The sequence below is a fragment of the Medicago truncatula genome, chromosome 3 (genome assembly GCF_003473485.1).
Source record: "Medicago truncatula cultivar Jemalong A17 chromosome 3, MtrunA17r5.0-ANR, whole genome shotgun sequence".
NCBI classification, from domain to species: Eukaryota; Viridiplantae; Streptophyta; class Magnoliopsida; order Fabales; family Fabaceae; genus Medicago; species Medicago truncatula.
In genome coordinates, this window is record NC_053044.1 from 16015162 (window position 1) to 16038393 (window position 23232).

Below are 23232 nucleotides of genomic sequence, written 5' to 3' on the forward strand. Positions count from 1 at the left end.
TAATTTGTTCTAGAAACAATTTAATAAGAAACTATATGTGTCTAAAAAAACAAATTTGTACTTTTAATGAGGTAAGGAAGTTGACACATTCAAGAACCCTGATATATCTATTTGTGCCGGCCTTCTTTGAGAAATTAAATATTATGTTTTTGGGAGTTGTTAATTATTTTTGTTCTAATGCTGTGAGTTGTTAATTTAAATTGGGGTATTTAACTCTATTGTAAAACATAAATTGGGTTAATTAACTTAACTTTTGTTTCACGATGTTGAGGATGTGTCTTTGTTGAGCTATTTTTCTATGGTCGCAGGACCAAATAAATAGTGTTTGGGGGCACACACATAAAGAGATTATTATCAAAATATTCAATCTTTTTTTTTTATCAATTTCCTTTTTATTATTAAAAAATACTTCTTTATGTGTGTGTCCAAACACTATTTATTTGGTCGTGATCATATTAGAATTCCTCGTCTTAGTGACATTAAAAGTCATGGAGGTATATGTCACTTCTATTTCTTCCCCACTAAAAGGCTAATATATAAAATTAAAAGGAAACTACACCCTCCAAAAAATGTCTAATTACATCTCACGACACTCTAAGACAAGATATAAGAAGAAATAGTCTGGTACAAGCTTAAAGTGTTTCCGACCGATGCATCTTGTAATGGAGAACTACAATACAACTTATATATATATGGTCTTAGTCTCCCTCTTCCTTTACATTTCTAAACAATTCGGGATTTCTTCAACATGTATCAAGATGCATCAGTCGGAAACATTTTAAGCTTCTATTAGACTTTTTCTTTCAACGTGTATATTTTCAACCAACACCAACAAACAAATCAGTCACTGTGATGTTGAATGTCAACAATAAAACATAGTTATCAACTTTTCAAAACTAGAAGTAATTACAATTTACAAACATAAAAATGATTCAAAGATGGGTGAGATAAAGGAAATGCAGAAATGAAAATAGGAAGATAAAACCATAACATCATTGGAAGAGGGTAGAGAAACTCAGTGATAGAATGAGAATTATCTACTTGTAACATAACAGATTGATAAATAAATTTGATATACACAAATTTTCAGAAAATCAACAATTACATATCCCAAGGAATGTAATCAAAATCCAGTATCTAAGCTTTCTATTTTCTCACCAACTAGAAAACCATGCACTTGGTCTCCAATTTGAACCCAACTACAACCAGGATTTTTCTTAGCTCCCCTTGATTTCATCAATTCCCTTACCATATTTGCCTCATCCCATCTTCCAGCCTCAGCATACATATTTGAAAGCAGTATATAGTATCCACAATGGTCAGGTTTCAATTTAAACAAATGCTCGGCCGCCCAATGACCCAATTCCACATTCCCATATATCCTGCAAGCTCCAAGTAGTGCACCCCATATATTAGCATCAGGTTCAAAAGATAAGCCTCTAATAAGGTTTGCAGCTTCTTCAATTTGGCCTGCTCTTCCAAGAAGATCAACCATACAAGCATAGTGCGTATGTGTTGGCTCAATATTATAATCTTGCATTTGCTTAAAATATTTATTCCCTTTCTCGATTAGTCCTCCATGACTACATGCCGATAAAACTGCAATATATGAAACTGAATCGTATTCCACACCACCATCTTCCTTCATTGCTTCAAAGAGGTTGATTGCAGTTTCGAATTCACCACGCATACCATACCCTAAAATCATGGTATTCCATGAGGCTACATCTTTGTGTTGAATACGGTCGAAGACTTTAGTTGCAAGATCTATTCGACCACACTTGGTATACAAATCCAGAAGGGAATTTGCTGCAAAAAGATGAGTATGGAAAAGCTTTCTTACCAGATGTCCATGAATCTCCTTACCTTGTTTTATGGAAGACAGATGTGCACAAGCGGATATGATACCGATGAACGAAACAATGTCAGGCGTCATACCGGAAAGTCTCATTTCTGAAAACAAATTTAGAGACTCTGAGCTGTTAGTTGTTTGAGAATAGCCTATAATTAGTATATTGTAGGAAACTTTATCCTTGATAGAGACATTGAAAACATTTCGCGCAAGGCTTAAATGTCCACATTTTGAATACATGTCTGTCAGAGCATTGGACAGAAACAAATCAGTGGCGCATCCAGTTTGAATTATCCTGGCGTGAATTTCTTTTCCAACATTCAGGAAACCTAATCTTGCACATGCTGGAAGAACATTTGTGAAAGTCACATTGTTGGGGTTTTCTCCATGAGCTTGCATTTGTCTCAATAATTCTACCGCTGCAAAATGGTGTCTGTTCTGAGCAAAATTTGCAACCATAGAATTCCATGACACAATGTTTCTATCTCCCATTTTGTTAAATATAGTAGACGCTACACGCGACGATCCCGATTTCGCATACATATCTATCAATGAGTTACCAATAAAAATATCAGACTCGATACCCATCCTTAAACTATATCCATGTACTTCCATTCCTAACTTAAAAAGTCCTAACTCTCCTAATACAGGTAGCATACTCGAAATTGTGACTGGGTTTGGTCTCATTCCTGTATTAATCATCGACCTAAACGCATCCAAAGCATCCATAGAAAGCCCTCTAAAAGAAAAACCAGTAATAACAGCATTCCAAGAAACCTCATTTCTCTCATCCATTTCATCAAAAACTTTCTTGCAAGCCTCCTCACTCCCACATTTCCCATAAACATCAACCAACGCATTTCCAACCTTTACATGACCCGACAAACCAACCTTAAAAACATAACCATGCACAATTCTCGCCATGACGACATTCTCACTATCCGCACAAACCGGCAACACACTAACAACAGTAACCAAATCCGGTCTAACTACCGGCGCAGCCACAACCATTTCCTTAAAAAAACAAAGCGACTCCTCGTGAAAACCCCGATCAGAACACAAACCAATAACAGTATTCCACGACACCTTATCCCTCTCAAACATTTCATCAAACACGTTCATCGCATCAACAAAAAAACCACAATTACCATAAAACATCAAAAGCGTATTTCCAACAAAAACATCCTTATCAAAACCAACCTTAAACACAACACCATGAACCTCCCTACCCTTATCAAACTTTAAATAATCAGAACAAGCCTTTAAAACAAAAGGGTAAGTATGATCATCAGGTTTAACACCAGAACGAACCATGGTGTTATAAACACCAAACCCATCAAAAAAACCAGCAATGGAATAAGCACGAATAAGCGTGTTCCACAAGAAAGCAGTTTTGGAAAATGGAAGAGTGTTTTGGAAGAGGATGAGTGAAGTTTCGGGGTGTCGAAAGGAGGCGTATTTAAGAATGAGAGAGGCGGAGATGGAGACACTGTGAGGGAGGAAAGCATTGAGAATGGAGAAAGCGTGAAGTTGGTTTGTTTGTGAAAGGGTTTGGGAATGAGTGCAGAGATGAAGAAGGTTTGAAGATGAAGAAGAAGAAGAAGAAGAGAATGAAAAAGAAAAGTGTTTTTTGAATTTGAATTTGAATTTGAGTTTGTTGAGAAGATGATGGGAATGGAATATCATGGAACAATATTTGTCACTCAACTTTGTTGTTTGTTTGCTTCTGTCTCTCCCTAATGCCTATGTAGCATCGTATGTTTCTGTTTCAAAACTCAGTCGTTAGGTGAGGTTTAGCATGGGAAATCTACTTTTTTTCCCACCATGAAAAGTTAGTTTTTGACCATTAGAACAAACCAAGAACACATCTTTATCATACTCCCTCATCACTAAATTTTCTTCTTTTGTCTTCAACCTCAGAACCATCAACCAAGACGGTTATTATTCCCAAAGCTAAAATATGTTTTTGGTCCCTGCAAATATGCTTTTGGTCCTTAGGAATAATAACCGTCTTGATTGATGGTTGTGAGGTTGAAGACAAAAGAAGAAAATCTAGCGATGAGGAAGTATGATAAGAATGTCTTCTTGGTTTGATCTAATGGTCAAAAACTAACTTTCCCATGATAGGAAAAAAGTAGCTTTCCCATGTTAAACCTCACCTACTCGTTGGTAGGGTATATTGCAACATTAATGATGGGAACACTTTCTTCTAAAGAGTGTCTTTTAACGACATTTTTTTTTATCAATTTATCAATTCAGTGGTGGTATCTCCAAGGTGTGCCCCTCAATTATTCAGGTCATTTGGTTTGCTAGGGTGTGGGAAATCTGGAAGGAAAGAAATAACAAAATTTTCAATGACAAAATATGCTCGGTTTTATAGGTGGTAGATAAGATTAAGTCCCTTGCTTTTACGTGGTTGAAGGCGAAATTTGTTTCTCTTCCCTCCAATTACCATGAGTGGTGGCTTAGTCAGTTTGCCATTCTGGGTATAGGCTAGTGGTTATTTCTTTTCCTGTTTTCAATCATGTACAAATTCTTTTTGTAAATATTGTTTCGACTTTGTTGTCTCCTCCTTAGTATATTTTCTGCTAAGGAAAACACTTTATTTTGATAATATATTCCATTTTAGACTCTTAAAAAAAATATTTTTATGAATATATTTTATATAAAGTGGTAGAACATTCATTGATTTCATCAAATAAAAAAGAAAATGTTAGAGTATTTTTATGAATATATTTTATTCCATTTTGATAACATTCTTTATCTTGCGATGCTTTTTTTTTTTGGTTGAGAAATTCATCTTGGAAGTGATCAAATACAATGTTTTGATCCTGTGACCAACTAAGAATCGCTCAAAAACATGACATTCATTGAAATAAAAGAGAAAAACTTCAAAACTTATTGTATTTATGATAGTGGAATGAGATACAAAATGAAAAAGATAATACAAAAAGTGGTGGAGAAAGAAAAACTTCGGATGGATCACTAAAATAAATTTAAACTATAATAATATATAAACCTAAAATTAAGTTGTAATAAACATGCACAACGTTTTTGATAGCAATTAAACATATATTTGATCATAAAAAATAAAAACTTCATGTGTTAAAATAATTCTCTACGCATTATGAGTAATTTAAAATCATTATTAATAGACTTAGAACAATTTACGACTGTACTTGCAGAAAAGTACGGTAAGGATTCTAGGGTTGAGAATCGTAAATTAGGATTTTTAGACTGATTATTGGATAGATGAGAGTCTTCTCAACGATGGTATTTATAGCCTTCTTATGGGCTTGGGTTTTGGTTGCTTAACTTTCAAGTAATAGGGGTATTTACGTATTTAAGGGCGGTTTCTAGAAGATTCTAGATGTTTGTTGAGTCGGCGCCACGGGTAATGCGCGCCCGGGGCCCTTGGGCCTCTTTTAAGGGTGTTAAGACCTTCTTGAGGGGGTCTAGAAGCCCTTCCGAAGGTCTTTAAAGTCCTTAGGAATAATATGACGGTCCAACGACATAAAAAAGTATATATTTATTATCAAGTACTCTCCCTAGAATGAAATATAAATGATAGTTATTACATCAATATATGTGGTTAAAAATTTAATGCAAACATCAACATTTTTTTTTCTTTCAAAAAAAAAAAATGTAATTAAAAATTTAGTCTGCAAACATCAACTTTTTAACTATCGTTTTTGCTTATATTTCATCCTAGATGGAATATATTTTAAGAATATATTTTATTTATGTTTTCCGTGGTTAACTTAATCATCAGCATTTTATGTCAAAGGAACAAATACAAGACATAAAGACATAGTGTTAGGTTGGAGAATAAACCATTTTTTTTAAGGAATGTTGGGAGAATAAACTTATTCTCTTCAAATTTTGAAATGATATATATTTTTTCCTTCACCCTAAAACAAATGCAGAACAAGCTTTCAGATTCACTTTAAAAGCTTCAAAATATACACATTTACCTACGATACAAAGATCCAAGGAATTAGGTGCTGAAACAGCTTGACTTTACACAAATGTTTCCCCTTTCGAAGCAGTTTTGGTTTCTATATAGAATGAAACAGACTAAAAGGGGATACTACAAATGCCAAGATGAAATAATACAATGACCTGTTTAACCACGCAAACATTTCAACAACCACTTTTTTCTCAATCTCTCTTTTAAATTCAAAAACATCAATCCTCTCTTCTCATCGAAACATAAATATTCACAAGCTTCAATAATGAGATCATCATCAAAGTCAGGAATATTCTGCACCTTTTCAACCACTTCCTCCAAGCACGCAGTTTTGTTTCTTTCGGTCAATGCATCGGCTATCCGGCCGATATCAGTAGCCATAACATTCATCATTTGTAGCATCACATCATCGGTGCGTCTCCGCTTTGATGGCTGCTTTGAATGTGATGACGAAGGCCTTGCCCCTGTTTGCTCGGATGAACCCTCCACTTCATCACTTGCATTATCATGGCTCATCTCCTCTTCATTCGCTGACATCGGTGTTGGAGTTTCAGCATGCTCTTCAAAGTGAGAAGTGAGATTTACACCAGTGTGCTCTTCAAAGTTAGGAGTAAGATTTACATCCGCATTCTCTACAAAGTTAGGAGCAAGGTTCACATCAAACATCTCAGTGTCTTCCGACCAATTTCCACTAGCTTCCTCGTTGCCAACAATCAAACCTAACTCGTTGTAGTTCTCTATTCGTTTGTCTCGCAGATTCCTAGCATCTCGATGTTTCTGAATATACACAGGCCAATGATCAATCACGATTATCTAGGAACACATACATATATACTTGCGATTAGTCAGGAATATATAGGAACACATATATACCAACATATGGTGCACCTTGCAGGAGTGTGTGAGCATCTACACTATTGAGCACTCATTGGGACAAAGCCCAAAGGTGCCTAATATGGTTGTGGCTGCAGTTTGAAGCAACTGAACCCAACCAAATGCACAAACAAAAAATAAGTCAAAGATGCGCATTCAAATACAATCTTTGGTGTATTTTGGTAGCTACTATAATAATGGGTCTTTGATTAAATTACATAGAGAAGATAACAAATGGTTAAAAATTATGACAAGATCACCAGGCTTAATGACCTAATCTTGACATCCAATGAGCACTAGTTAAAGTACTACAATAGCAAATAAATGTAACCATAATTACTTCTGAAACTAAAATGAATATGAAGTTAGACTGAATAACTATACCTTAATGTATTCATTCCATGTTGAATCAGTTGCAACAACCATCTTACGTCCTTCATCCCACTCAAATCCCCCACGAGAAAGCATTTCCTTCATAAGGACATACTGCTTCTTCCATGTTCTTAATCGGCTTTTAATGTTTTCTATTGTTAAATTCAGGTCAAATCTCTCATTTAGAACTGCTAGAGTAGCTATGTAAGCTGAGGTCTTGAAATTTTTCTCAAGCTTATTTCCCAACATCACTTGCTTGACAAGCAGCTCTGTCAAGCAAAGATCCATTTCATCAGTCCATGTCACACTCTTTCCTTTTTCTGTTGTATTGTCAGTTCCATGGTAATTTGTCTCTTGAGCTTCCACAACATTATCATCTGTAAGCATACCCATCTTAGCACGAGCAGTGATCATACCTGGTGGATCAATGTGACCAATGATTATGCACAGCTCCTCATAGTTTCTGATGACTCGTCCTTTAAGAATTCGAACATCAGGATTTATCTGCTCCAGAAAAATGTATTAAGCTTAACAGTAATATTGTGTTATGCTACAACAAATGCCATATAGAAATTTAAAGTAGTATATAACATGCACCTTAATATATTCATTCCATACAGAATCATCTGCAATGACCATTTTTCGGTTCTCATCCCATTCAAAGCCACTCTTGCCCAGAAGTTCTTTCAGGATATCATATTGTTTCTTCCATGTTTTAAGACGGTTTTTAATATGATCTTTTGACATGTAAAGCTTAAACTTTTCATTAATAGCTAGCACAGCAGCTTCCAATGCAGCAGGTCTTAATTTGTGGTCAAACCTGCTTCTGTTACCAAGTTTAATTTGCTGCACGAGAATCTCACTTAAACAGCTGTCCATATCACTTGTCCACCTCATATGCTTCATTACATCTTTAAGATTGCTATCATAATTTACAGGACAGACACTTTCAAATTCAAAAGGCTCATCACAAGGCACAGAATCATTGCGATGCAAAGGCTCGTTGAAATGGCCAAAGATAGTGCAGAACTGCTCATAGTTCTCCAGGACCCTAGCACGGTAAGTCCTTGCATCTGGATGTGTCTGACATGATAGAAAAAATGAGGAGCAAGAATTAATGCTGGTAGGGACTGACATTTTATTAGCAAGACAAATACAAGAGTGCCACTAAGAGCTATCTGCAAACAGTGTACCAATGAAAAATACAGAAATAATAAAATACGGTTTTAAATTACGGCGAAACAAGATTTTTTTCTCTACCCATCGCATCCTCTCCAATGTCTTACTGCAAACTGTTCATTCTATTACATTAACTTCTCCGAGAAACTATAATTTTGCCACTTCCCTTATTTCTCAAACATGAGTGTCTAATATGCAAAATCTACAACCAAGTTTGAATTGTCAAATAGTGTGATCCATCTCTTTTGCATAATTAACGGTCTTTCAGAATAAACTAATTGATAAGTTGATTATCTGAATAAAAATTAATCAAAATTAAATAAAAAAATGAACCAAAACTACAGAGATTAAATATGACACTTGAACACACACAAAATGAACTCTGAATGCTGTGCTACTATTATTGATGGTGGGAGATTTATGTCCCAAACCCTAATTGGATCACCTACAAGAACAGTTAAGGTCAACCTTACGCATAACTCATATAAGTGCTCCTTTGGCTGAGGAAGGAAGTGTGCAAGGAATACATAAAGAAGTTTGAAACCATTGCAAATTAGAGAGCAAGATCATCTCATCGGAATCTTTTTGAACAGGTTGAAGGATGAGGCAATGGCTTTAACTTAAATGTTGCCTCCCCAATTTATTAGCAGAAGTTTGAATAAGGGAAACAAATGGAAGGTAGGCAGTGCAGAGGAGTAGATTCTGGAATTTGAGTGACTGACAACACATGTAGAGCAATAATCAGATCGTCAATATTTTGGGTATTTGATCTGTGGTTTGGAGGAGGGAATCAGAGGAAGGTTGCATATACAAACCATGCCCACCACCCCCCTGCCTTGTTCAATCCTAAGCAGTAGCGAGACGCAAAACAGTGGGGCGGAAAATCTTTGTGCATAGGATTTTCATCATGGGTCAGGCTCCAATTTTCGACCTGGACCATACAACTTAAGCAGCCCAAACAACACAGGTTGAAGTCATTAGCTAGATTGGGTGTACAAGTGCAAATCAGGGAAACAATGGCATGAACTTGAAAAACAACTCTGAGTGAGAAACGACATACCGGTGAGAGGGATAGAGGGATTATACATCTATTGCCATCAGTGTCGTCATCGACAACAAGAAGTGTCATTTTGCTCAAATTGTTGGAGAACATTTGGGGAGAGTCCAAATCTGCTCCAGTTTCTGTAACTGATGTGCAACACGTGGCAAGGGCAGATTTCAACGGATCAGATTTTAAAAACAAATCCATTTTTGGCTGAACAATTAGTGTGTAGGTGACTATTAATGTAATGGTTGGAGGAATAATGTGTATAAACTACTATGACTCAAGTTCATGTTGTCAATCGCGGATCGTGGAAAAAAATGGTCTGTTCATGTTACGCTGAACAAAAGTACTACAACACCAAGAGGCGCTATTTGACAATATTTTGTACTAAATAGCGTATCGTGGAACACTAGCAACTTGTTAACGCCGCGATTGAAGAACACTGCTCAAGTTAGTTACATGTTAACCAAAAATAAGTTATTTGCTATGTTTCCTTAATAATTCTTTGAGCATTTTGTTTCATTCAAGACCATGGTTCTCACGCATTTTTCTCCCTCAATCATATCAGTGCTAAGATCATGGAATGAGCCCGTCCACAGTGGAAGATCATGAGATCTTGGGAGCAGTACTTTTCCTAGTACTTTTCCTCGTGCTGGTTTCGCACATCTTGCCCGTTTGACCTGTTTCCGGCCCGGTACCAGTAGCGCCTTTTCAACCCGGTTTCATACATTTTCCACTCGGAATGCGCCTGAGAGAGAGGCTGAGTGGGTGGCTTATAGAGAAAATGAACAAAGATAAGACAAGAGGCAAAGTGGGTGGCTTGTAGAGAAGACGAACAGTTATGAGACGAGAGGCAGAGTAACAACTAGCTTTAGAGGAGACTTCAAAACAAAAAAAAAAAAATAGGATTAGAGGAGACTGTAACTAGTGTTAGCTAGGTTTCTCACGTGGGAATTGGGTCATTGAGCCAAATTCTCTTTTTTGTCCCTTTTTTTTTTTTGTTAAGTCCAGTTTTTATTATCTTAATAACAAAAAAAAAAAGGTTCTAATACTAATAACAAATAGAATAAATTAATGTTAGATAATAAATAATTCACAAAAAAATTATGATATAAAAAGTAATAAAATATAATTGTCATTTTGGTGGGATCTTACGATCCATGTTAAGATCCCACGATTTGTCCCCGTGAGCTTAGCTTAGTTGGTAGTGACATTGCATAATATATGCAGGTGCCAGGGTTCAAACCCCGGACACCCCACTTCTCCACATTTAAAATGTGTGAGCTCCAACCACTCGGCTACTTGACCAAAAAAAAGATCCCACAATTTACAATTTTTCAATATCCAAACGATCTTAGGTAGGATCACAAGTTTGACAACCATGTTCATGACTCTATTATCAAACAAAAAACTTTCTAATTTAAATGTTTATACCTACCCTTCATTGACAGCCAAGGCCGGAATACATTAATCTTGAATTTGAAGGCCTAATAATCTAAAATCAACAGAGAGCTAGCTGTAAATTATTGACATTTGCTACTACAGTTCACTTTGACTATTTGCTACATATCATTTTCTTCAGGCAATATTAAAAGGTTGAAACAAATGATAATCTGATGCAGATGGGATGTCAAATAAAATATGGGATTCTAATTACAAAATTAAAGCAGTACGAAAACAACCAGCTATCCAACTATCCATCCCCCAAAATACTTGTTACAATGTTATACATTAAATAAAAACTAGAGGATGTTTTGCAACATGTGAAGCATAGAAAACATAATGGTATCCCTTTTGACAAAGAGACCAATTTTACTGTATAACTTCATCTAAATAGCATTGGTTTTGAAAATATCATCACTCAATTGCCTTAACAGTAATAGAAAAAAGATTATAGATGCATGTGCAAATATTCGATGCTGTAAAGATGCCTTTACATAGCAAGTGAATTCAAAAAATTTGTCCTACCTACCTTATTTCATTCCAAATTAATTTCATTAATGAGAACAATGGATTATGACTTTTGCAAAGAATATAAAGAAAAATTCATTTTGCTACTGCATAAAGGTTTCTCTTCCAAAACAAAAGAGAAGCAAACTATGTAAATGACTTTGTTTGCATAAGAAGATAAATACTTTGTAAACCATTGGTACTTAACAGTTATAAAGGTCGAATAGGTGAAAACATACCCGGATGTAGTCAATCCATGTTGAATCATTTGCAATGATCATTTTCTTTGTTTCGTCCCATTTAAATCCAGCATGACACAGAATTTCCTTTGCTATTTCATACTGTTTCTTCCATGTTTTAAGACGATTTTTAATGTGAAATTTTGTTAGATGATGCCCAAATTTTGCATTCATGGCGGAAACAGCTTTGTCATATGCTTCTGTCTGAAAGACATTATCTATTTTAAGCCCTTTCCTCACTTGATCTACGAGAATCTTTCCAAGCCAGTGATCCATTTCCTCTGTCCATCTGAGGTGCTTAGACAGGTTTCCATCAGTTTGTGTTTCAGATAAAATGACAAGATCTGGCTCCTCGTCATCAACTGTGAAGTTTACATCAATTTCAGTAACATTGTCAGAAATTCTTGCAATTGATTGATCACTTTCAAGAATTATACATAATTTATCATAGTTTTCAATGGACTTTGCTCGGAAAATCTTGGCATCAGGGTGCTCCTGCAGGTATCGTAAGAATTTTACTTATTACTTATCACACAACAAACAGAAAACTATAAATTAATGGGGTGAATATTGTATTGCAGGTAACAATATTACCTTGATGTAGTCATTCCACACAGAATCGTTGGCCACAACCATCTTTTGTGTCTTATTCCAAACAAATCCCCTATGGGAAATGAGTTCCTTCAAAACCCCAAACTGCTTCCTCCAAGTCTTCAGCCGATTTTTTATGTGTCCTTTTGTCATATGCATACCAAACTTTTCATTTAATGCTTTCAGTGCAGCGGCAAATGCTGCCGGCTTTAAGATGTTATCCACTTTATTCCCCTTTTCCACCTGCTCTGCAAGCACATCAGTCAGGCAATTGTCCATTTCACTTGTCCAGACTATGTATTTTCCTCGGTCTGCAGCTCCTCGATCTATAGCAGTAGAGCTACGAGTCTGGTATACTTTTGGATGCATCCCTGAAAGTCCAGGTAATACACTATGATACTTTTTCTTGTGTACCAAGATGAACAAACATAAAAGAGTCGCAGGATTTTGAGTAAGGAAAAAGAAGGACGTTACAATAGGGATTTAAAAAAAAATATTTGCTTATGCAAAAATACTTTCCGAACTGCGAGTATAAATTTAAAAAGAAAAACCATTGTTCAAAACTTGGGTTGATGTGCTGATCTTAAAATTAACGATATGGCAGTTGTGATGATCTTAAATATGAAAACTTAATAATGTTGCTTATCCAACTGCCAAACTACAAATCAGATTAAATTAATAAAACAATAATCCTTATGTTACAAATTTCTTGAATACAACACGAGAAGTTAATAGATGGAGACTTAAAAATCTCATTCCTACTCTTCCAAAACTAAGTTCGAAAAGAAATGCATGTTAACCAAAAAAGCCTCTGACAAATTGGATTATTTTAACTCGGGCTATATTTGAAGCCTATCTACATCTACATCATAAGCAAACCCAAGGATGTGAAGCATCCAAAGATCACACATACGTAAGGCTCTTGTGATCAAAACTTACCTTGAAAAACATTTGAGTATGCAAATTACACAGTACTCAAATAGAGAAACCAATCAGATCAAATAATCTACACATTCAATAAAATATCACAAATCAATGCTAATTTACATAGTTCACATAATGTCAGTCGGATATATATATATATATATATATATATATATATATAGACACACACACACACACACTATGTTGTCAATGCGGTGCGGCGAACCCAAGGTCACAAGGTCACATCACGACTTATGAAGCCTGGATACTCTAGAAATGGAAAATATCCACCTTGTATCCATATCTCCAATACTTCTCGGATACTTCCCGTTAAGTATCATAAAAGTATACCAACAATATGGCTTTATTTGATCCATCAGCCGACCCCACTTAGTAGAGGCTTGGTTATTGTTGTTGTTGTAACTTTTCTCAAACTTTTGTGTCTATCTCACTCCAAATGAAATCCTCAATTTATAACCCGCAAAGCAACAACGCAACAACAACCATTAGTGAATCCGGATTTACTCCATTTATTTTCCATTTATGTCTATAAATGTAGCAAATCCGGACTCACCATTTTTTATTTTTGAATGGCAAAGGTTAGTAGTTAATTTGTTAGATTAATATTTACTCCTTTTTTCCTTAACTCAAACTAAAATCCGAACTTACCATTAGTCAGTAACTAGTAACTTAGCATCACAAATATTAATTAGACAACTAGGATTTTTTAAATTTCAATTTGAATTAAAAAAAAAAAAAATGAATTAATCAGTTACTCGGCATTACAATTATTAATTACTGAATTATTATTAAATTTGAATAGAATAAAAATATAATTAAAATAAGGGTTTGGCGAAATTGAAAGCGAAGAGAGTTTGTGTAAGTGTAACTCACCACCAAACAAAAGAGAAAGAAGAGAGACGAGCTACGGCAATGTGAAGACACGGCGGAGGAGATCGAAACGAAACTTGAAAGGGAGCACGCCGGAAAAGGAATCCGGCGGCGGAGATGGATTTGGTTTCCGGTGAAGCGGTCGCTGTGGCCGGGAAATGGGATTGAATCAACGAGACTGAATTTTGGAGTGTCGTGTGGACAGTGGGGAAAGGGATTAGGGTTTCTCAATTGAAATCTGTGTTTGGATGTGAAAAGAGAATTAGGAAAGAGAGAAATAAGAGTTAGATAGAAATTTGATAATTGTTATTTTATCAAATTATCTTTATTTATTATTTGTTTATTTTCTATTAAACTTTGAAAATTGTGTATATAATATTATTAATTAGAGCGTATAATTGAAAGAAGAAAAAAAAAAGTTAACATTATGTTAAAAACGAAAAATAGTATTTATTTTGAAACAATTTATTTTTGTTAAAATGACAATTATTTTAAAAAGGAAAGAGTAGTAAAGGTGAGAGAAACATTGTAATTTATTTTCATTGAATCATATAGAAAATAAAAAGTGTGCACTTCTACCATAGTCCACCAACACCCAAGTCCTGACCCATTTGACCTATAACACTTGATAAATTTGTAAATAGTTAAACTCCTTGAATGAGGGTCCACTTCTACCACTTGCTCGCCACTTTACCACCTATCAACCACTTGCTCGCCACTTTACCATCGCCGGAAGAATTGTTCTCAGCATGGAGGTAAGACTCTCACATTTTTCCACTACTTGCAAAACATGTCTCATATTTTTTTTGACAAAAACTTTTTGTATGTCCAATGGAACCACGATAAAACAAAATTTACCTAATTTCTCGTATTTGAACATCAACCTAGTATTATCTCTTGCATCACATTCAATTATGAGGTCTTGTTTTAGTGGCTCTTCAATAGCAATCTCCACCCTAATTTTCATATATTTCCTCCAATGATCATAGTTGTTTTCCTCGTCGTACTTAACCATTTTGCCAATATGACTCTCAACCAAGTCTATTATGGTTGTATCCATGAAATCGAATGGGATTTGATGAACTTGAACCCAAATATGTGTCGTGTTCATCGAAGTAGTCATGGAATCTTCACCAACCACTGCCTTCTTCAATATAAACATGTTGTTGTCAATCAGCCATGGGCTCCCTTGAAGAATTCTCTCCATATCACCTTTATGGAACAATTGGACCATAATCTTGTTATCTTCCATAAGAATCAAGGTCATTTGTCTACATGGTTTCCATATGTTTCCTAGTATTTCTTCTAACAGGATAGGTGAATCGGTTTGTTTCACCATTATCCTTTCAATGAGACAAAGATTTAACAACTCAATATGGGACAGTTTCGGTAGGTTGTTAATTACTCTGCCATCACTGAAGGTGAGAAAAACACAAGGGGGGGAGGGGGGTTGAATTGTGTTGGCTTTTTCAAAATGTTTCACGATTCAGAGTCTTGGAGAGTCCAGAGTTCATAGTTCATGAGTCAGAGTTTTTCAAATGGTTGCATGAATATTATGATTTGTATCATGCTTGAATCAGATCAAAATAGTTTGATTCGTATCATTTAAGTTCTTTAGTCTTGTGATTTGCATGAACGAATCATATCATTGTTCTTTGATTCGTATCAATCTTCATCTTGGTCTCTTTAAATCGATTCATTCCCTTGCATGTATTATTTTGATTCATATCATTATTTATCTAGAAAATCTTTGATTCGATTCAAATGTTCTTTGAATCGTAATCAATCTTTATAGCTTCATGTTTGCCCTTTTTCACATGTTTGATACTTAGTATGATTCAAATCAAGCTGTTGTTTTTTCCACAAAAATTGCACTTACCACCCATGTATGTATATAGATATACCCATACACCTTCCAACCAACTGAATCAATTGCAAATATTATTCTAGAGTCTCCAAACCTTTCTCTCTATTTGTTCTTGAGATTAAACATTTTTTTAAGATCTTTGTGGATTTTGAGTCATAGATTTCTAGAGTGCTACATGAGTTGTACATTGGTTTCTTTCAAGGAACTTGATTGAGGGTTAAAAGTCTAAAATAAAAGAGGGATTTGTTTCCACCTTCAAAGTGAATTGTGGGGGTCTTTCTAACTTCTCAGAAGTTAAAGGGGATCCAAGCTTCGGACATAGCAAAGAAGAATTCAAGGTGAAGGGATTCCAAGTATTGCATGGAAGCTTGAGTTTTGAAGACTTGTGGAATTTCCAATTTCAAGAGTACTTGAAGATTGGTGGTGTTGTTGTTTATTAGGATTGAAGATTAGGTTATCAAAGGAATCTTTTGTAACCATAACAATTTGTAAATATTTTTCAACATAGTGGAAGTTCTTGATAGAGACGTTTTCAATCAAGAAGAGTGGAGGTACCTCGAAGCGAGGACGAAAGGGGAGCCACTATTAATCCTAATGTCATTCTCTTCCCTATCCTTTTAGATTTCTGCAATTTCAATTACATATGAATTACTTGTTAAATACATCTTAATTTGATTATGAACTTTCTTTTACTTTACTCAACCTCAATTACTTCAATTGAGTTTCTTTCAATTTTATTCTCACAATCAAATTTCAAGAAATTCTCAAACAAGTTGATTCATATGTCTTGTGTATATTAGTTGTTAGTTTTCTCAATTGTTAATAGGTTTGGTTTGAGATTGTTTCGTTTTGCAATTTGGATGTATGTGTTGATTATTGACTATATAAGATTCATTATTTGAACCTCGCAATTCATACTTGATTCTTATTTTATTTTCATTGTCTTAATCTTCTTATCATCAACACACAAATTCAATAATCATACTCTTATCTGAAGTAGATAAAATAGTCACAAGAAAGGGGGGTTTGAATTGTGACCCTTTAAAAATTATCCTGTAACTTAAAAAGTAATTCTCAAGTTGAAACTTGGAATGGTTAAGTTAATGACAGACTTCAGAACGTTCTGATGTCTGAGTGCAAAAACAGTTTAACAAAGTAAATGTGTTTGTGTGTTTGTGTTTGCAGTAAGTAAAGAGTATAGGGAAGAGAGAATCAACACACGGAAATTAATAGTGGTTCCCCCAATGTGGGTTAGTCCACTCCTCACAATCTTGTGAGAGTTTCCACTATGATGCTTGAGATAACCTCTCAAATCCTGCACCTTACAATCTGTGTTCACCTGAACACTTACAATAATTATGTATTGTGTAAGCCTCAACAGGCTTGCACCTTGTTGCTAAGTTAACCACTTAGACTTTTACAATCTTTGCTCAAGCTAACACTTTAGTACCCCTAAAGCTAGATGAGAGTTGATTATAATTTGTGAGAAGTTTGAATGATTGTGAATCAAACAGAAGAGGAGGAAGAAGAAGTTATCTTTAAGAGAGATAACAAGAAGAGAATTAATTTACACTACAAAGAAGGTAAAAAGAGCCTTCAGTGATGATCAATTCAAATTTCAAGAGCTTCAAACAATTTATGTTGTTTTCTTGTATGCTAGCACCAAGATTGGCAGGAAAATTATATATTCTCTTCACACAACATATGATACAGTTGAAGAGTTCAATAATTGCAAAAATTATGTTTAGTAACATCAACACTTTGAATAAATTGAAGTGTATGCTTCAATGCAGTGTAACATATGTTCAAACCTTTTTCCCAACATATAATCTCAGCATCTAGGATGTTTAAGATACCAATATTCCTACAATATCCTCGAATACAAATAATTTTAAAAGTTCGCTTGACAGCACAAAGAAATAAAAGAAAAGAAAATAGAAAATTGTCAAGATTAACTCCAATAAGAATTCCCACAATTTCCCCGAATACAAATAATTTTAAAAGTTCGCTTGACAGCACAAAGAAATAAAAGAAAAGAAAATAGAAAATTGTCAAGATTAACTCCAATAAGAATTCCCACAATATCCTCGAATACAAATAATTTTAAAAGTTCGCTTGACAGCACAAAGAAATAAAAGAAAAGAAAATAGAAAATTGTCAAGATTAACTCCAATAAGAGAATCACCAAAGAATGAACGAAGAGTGGTGATAAAAGGGAGAGTTGATGAGTGTAAATGGCGATTGCATGAGCAAAATTTTCTCCATCCACTTTCAATTATAACAGTTGTTGTATTTGTTTCTGGATCATGTTTGAAAAGTCATTTGCATATTTTGACGGTGTTAGATGGTCCACATAATCTAAGATATTCGTGGTTTTTAATTTGTAAAAAGTTGTCAAGATCATTTGGTAAAATATGTAAAACCAATGAAATGAGATAAAATAGTAAAATATTTAAACAGTTGATTAAAATTGAAATGTTAATAAATAATATTACATAATTAGTGTAAATATTAAAAGGCTTACCAATTTTGAAGTAATCGATGAATTTTCTGGAATGGTGAATTGAAACATTAGATCTCGAGTAATGCAAGTAGTCAACCTATGGTAACTTGGATATTCATTTGTTGGTGTAGAAGCATTGAATATTTTTATTTGGAATATGCTATTACCTAAATATGTGAAAGACATAAGTGAATTTGTTTTGATATGATAAAAATCTCTAAATTGACCCCAACCGGCAGTAAGTATTGATATAGTGAGGATGTTGTTAAATACAACTTGATGATAATTTCCAATGCCATCTTGTAAAATCCATTGTTCTTCTAGTTCGTCGAAATATTCTGCAACAAAAAGTGGATCTAATTCGCAAATTATCTAGAAAATAAAATAAAGAATGTTAGTTGTATAGTATATAAATAAAACTCCTTAAAGATATATTGAGAAAATTTAATAAGTTATGTTAGTAATACTTCTGTGCAAACAGCTAAGAAAGAAGGTCTATTAGATTCAATTTCTATCAATGGAGCTTTGCTGCTCTCTCCTCTTCTTTGATTTGATGGTAGTTGACTGGTAGAGGAAGAACTTGACTGCATTGTTAGTGGATTGAAAGGAAAATACTTATAAGATTGTAAATAAAATATATGATAATGAAAAAAGTGAGTTGGTTTTTGAGGGAAGGTCTATTTATAAGAAGGATGTAGAGATGAGTTAACCTATATAGTTTGAATAAATATGTAAAATATATCATTTTTTAGTAAGTTTTATCAAGATTCCTGACATGATTTTACCATTCAATAGTTTGCTTGTGATATATAATTTGTAAGAGATTCCTTTTATTGAGTAGACCTTACATTGAGTGCATCTATTAAGAAGCATGAATATTATGTACTATTATATGTTTTGGTTTTTTATAATTAGTAGCAAGGTAAAAAACAGTTTGAATTATTGGATATTATATGTCACGAAAAAATACATTCATTTCACTAAGAGAAACTTTCATTAACTACTACATATACAAAGTGACACTTAATAGTTCATGACAGGAATAGTTAAATTACATAGGAAATTAAAAAATACTTAACACCAAAGTTCATATTTAAAAACATTGAACACTTTAATACTAAAGTTCATGACATAAATTTAAAAAAAAAAAAAAGACATATGACATTAAGATAAACGAAAATAAGAAAAATGAAATCTTCAACACACTGAGATTACATTTAAATCTTCCTCACTTTGATGACATTTGATCTTGACATGTTAACAAAGGTAAACATCAACTCATCACCCTCTTGAAATCCATTTAAACGACAAAACAATTGCCATTCCATTCCGAATTTCATTTTTCTCTTTCCGTCTACAACCTTCGTGATTACTTTGCATTCTACTTCACTCCCCTCTGCTCCATACAAAACAACATCATTGTATCTTGTTGATCGAATTATGTCGCCAATGTTCTTATTGAAGGTCTACAAAAATGTAATTTTCAATATTAAATAAAATATAAAGAAACAATATTTATTATTAAAACCAAATTAATTAAATAAAAAAATAAGATTAAAATCGAATTAATATAATTATAATTTATCAATTGTGATCCAGTGGCCATATTGTGTGTTAGTGGAACATCAAAGATATCATAGTGTTTATTGCTTAGCCGATAAGTGTGTTGAGATGGTAGCATAGATAAGTTCACAGGTTGTCCATGGTAAATATTGATGTAGAAAAGATTATTTCCTTGATAAGTGAATAAAATCATTCTATTTTCCTTAATTTGAAACAAACTTCGGACACGATTCCAACCATCGATTAGAAGGGGATGATGTGGGTGTTGGTTAAGCTTAACAGTGGTCCTGATGTTGTTGCTATCAACCAAAGTCCAATTTTCTCCAAGTTCATTGTCAAATTCTTCGACAAAATGGCATGGTATTTCTCCTCATGGCTTTTGAAAATGAAAAAAAAATAAATAAATAGAGTTAATAGATAAAATGAGACAAAATATATTAGAAATAAAAATTAAAAACTAAATTACTTTAAGATTTATGTTGAGCAGAAGGAAAATAAAAATATGATCTTACCTCAAGCAAAAGATGTGCAGTTAAAAAACCACCTCTGTTGTTATCTCTTAGCAATCTTGATATGGAAGGCATTGTTTCTCAATTGAGGGCAATGAAATAGATTGTATGTGAAAAGGAAAGTGAATGCAGTAGTTATATATAACAAAGAGGGAGAGGTCATTAGTGAGGTCATTAACATAAACAATTACAAATCAAATAATATCAAATCATACTTTACATGACAGTATAATGAAATAGTTAAACGAAACTATACCAATTTTCTCTTTTGAGCAGATATGCCTCTTAGCTTCAAATCAAAACATATGGTTGTTCTTTTGTTGTTACATCTGCTATGAAAAGTTGGATATTCTTCGGAAATGTCCTTGTATTCTGTCGCTAGCAATTCAAACACGTCTTCCCCATAATATCCAATATGCATGGTCTCGTTCTCAAGTTTCATATCATAAAATTCTCTTAGTTCAGGCCAACCCAAACACAGAATTGGATGTGGAGCATGTCCTTCAAAGTCAACCATCTTATAATTTCCATCTGGTCGTTTGAACTTCCATTTGTTGCCTAAACCTTTCCCATGAGATTTCAAAAAATCTGGATCCACTTCGCTGTAAGGCTGGAAATCACAGCGCAACAAAATACAAATTTAATTACTCGACATTCATACACTACCACATTTTCCCTCATTAGGGAGAACTAATCTATCATGAGGATTAGAGACAGGCACGATCTTTACCTGATTTGCCATGTGAACTGTTGTAAAACCTCCTATTGGGTACTACTCGTCTACACCCTCCATTGGATTCGGGAATGCTGTTGTAAATTCAAGAGTGCTTGATATTCAGGCTATCATGGGCTTTATAAATACATATATTCGTGCATATATGATCTTTTGGAATGAGCAGAGTAACCTGTAGATAATATAGAAAAGAGTTATTATGTGACAGAACATTGTGCTTATATTTGGTTGAGCGTAAAAAAATTTCTATTAAGGGCTTCATCAAGATGTTATACCTTAATGTTATAAATTAAACCTGTCTATTGAGAGAACATCTATCATTTGCTTTCATACCGAGGGTTTGTAGCTGAAAAAATGAAGAGCATAATAGAAACTTATTGAGTACCATGAAAAGAAGTATTCATGAAATTCAATTATATGAATAGAACAAATGATGAAGATGTTAAATAGGTTAAATAGTGTAGTCTTTAGTAGCAAACAATCTCACAGTGAGCTTTGTGAACTAAAAATTATTTTTTCTCCCACACACTGATGTTTCCTTTCAAAATTAAATATAACTTTTGTGAAATATTATAATTATTGTGTTCTTTTGACTTGCAAAGATTCTGCTGGTGTGGTTCCTTCGAGAATTCCATGATTTGGCTGTGGAAACCTGTGGAAGGGAGATAAAGAAGGGGCAAAAAAATGCATGTTGAATATACAAATAGAGAATGACAAAAAAGATGTCTATGTACTTGCACAAATCTTGTAAAACAGAATAAAAAGAATGCATACCATATAGATTAGCTACTACTTTTATCATCTAATATAAAACATGCATCATCAATTGTATAGTATGTTTATGTTTATGTTTATGTTTATTTATGTTTATGTAAATTTATGCTACATCATGAAAAAGTATTACAGTACACCATCAAGGAAAAAGAAGAATAAACTTACTTGTCTAGCAAAATCTATGAAGGATTTATAGCATGATGGAGATGAGATGGGAAGGCAGTGGTTTAAATACAGGGGAGAGGAGCGTAAGAGAGAGAAGGAGGGAGGAAGGAAAAAAAAATAAAGAAATAAGGAGCTTGGGGTGCAAGAAAGTTTAACTGCTGCAAGGACACATGTACACCAGCACTGCAGACCTGCATATTACTGAAACTTTCCAGCTTTATATGATATTATGGAACCATTGAAATGACCCGCAAAGTGTGCAAAAGCAAAAAAAATGAGACATCAAAGAAACCTTTAATCTATAATCTATAAATCTTACAATAGAGAAGTCTCCGAAATTACTGTGTGATACACTACCAGTGAATTGGGCTGTTCTCCACACTTTGCTAGTCATTTCAATGGTTACATTATATCAGAAAAAGCAGCCAAGGTGTCAATGTAGTGCAGGTGTGCAGTGCATCATTTAAGCTTTCTTGGGCGCCAAGCTCCTTATTTCTTTATTACTTTATCTTCTTCCCTGTTTCTCTCTCTCACGCTCCTCTCCCCTTTCTCTTCCCTCAAGTGTATTTAAACCATTGCCTTCCCATCTCATTCATTCATCTCCATCATGCCAAAAATCCTTCATACATTTTTCTAGCAAAGTAAGTTTCTGCTTCTTTTTCCTTAATGTTGTATTGTAATACATTTTCATGATGTTTGATATACTTACATAAACATACTCTACAATTGATGATGCAGGTGGTATATTAGATGATAAAACAAGCAGCTAATCTCATTGATATGCATTCTTTTTATTCTTTTTTACAAGATATGTGTAAGTACATGGATATCTTTTTGTCATTCTCCATTTGTATATTCAACATGCATCTTTTTGCCTCTTCTTTATCTCCCTTCCATAGTTTTCCACAACCAAATCATGGAATTCTTGAAGGAACCACACCAGCAGCATGAAGGCAAGCCAAAAGAACACAATAATTAGAATATTTCACCAAATCATAGGTATTCATAAAATTTAAGGGATATATCTTTTTATGGTACTCATTAAGTTTCTATTATCCTCTTCATTTTTTCAGCTAGAAGCCCTTCATATGAAAGGAAATGATAGATCTTCTCTAAATAAACAAGTTTAAGGTATAACATCTTGATGAAGCCCTTAATAGAAAGTTATTTATGCTTAACACAATGTTCTCACATATTAACTCTTACTCCTTTAATTTCTACAGGTTTCCTCC

General features: G+C 34.0%; 2 protein-coding genes across 3 annotated transcripts; both read right to left on the reverse strand.

Annotated features, from left to right (window-relative positions):
* Positions 1-946: 946 nt before the first annotated feature.
* LOC25488894 (pentatricopeptide repeat-containing protein At3g16610) lies at positions 947-3636 on the reverse strand. Its single transcript, XM_013604049.3, has one exon. It carries the CDS (start codon positions 3536-3538, stop codon positions 1124-1126), a length of 2415 nt encoding a protein of 804 aa, XP_013459503.1. The 5' UTR covers positions 3539-3636; the 3' UTR covers positions 947-1123.
* Positions 3637-5732: 2096 nt separating this feature from the next.
* LOC25488895 (uncharacterized) lies at positions 5733-14162 on the reverse strand. 2 transcript variants are annotated; one of them, XM_039832324.1, is made up of 6 exons: positions 13893-14162; positions 12075-12442; positions 11481-11975; positions 7665-8150; positions 7080-7571; positions 5733-6599 (listed from the first exon to the last, which is right to left on the reverse strand). In XM_039832324.1, the coding sequence occupies exons 2-6, from the start codon at positions 12438-12440 to the stop codon at positions 5979-5981; spliced, it is 2460 nt and encodes an 819-aa protein (XP_039688258.1). In that variant the 5' UTR covers positions 12441-12442; positions 13893-14162; the 3' UTR covers positions 5733-5978. The 2 variants fall into 2 exon arrangements, with proteins under 2 accessions (XP_039688258.1, XP_013459505.1); XM_013604051.3 differs by having other exon boundaries at positions 13890-14162.
* Between the last annotated feature and the right edge of the window lie 9070 nt (positions 14163-23232).

Excerpts from the sequence above, each read along its gene's own strand:
- LOC25488894 (XM_013604049.3), bottom strand. The coding sequence starts at position 3,538 with ATGATATTCCATTCCCATCATCTTCTCAACAAACTCAAATTCAAATTC.
- LOC25488895 (XM_039832324.1), bottom strand. The coding sequence starts at position 12,440 with ATGCATCCAAAAGTATACCAGACTCGTAGCTCTACTGCTATAGATCGA. Across the intron at positions 7,572-7,664 it reads TATGGAATGAATATATTAAG|ATAAATCCTGATGTTCGAAT; the intron begins GTGCATGTTATA and ends TTTCTGGAGCAG. Across the intron at positions 6,600-7,079 it reads CATGGAATGAATACATTAAG|AAACATCGAGATGCTAGGAA; the intron begins GTATAGTTATTC and ends GTGTATATTCAG.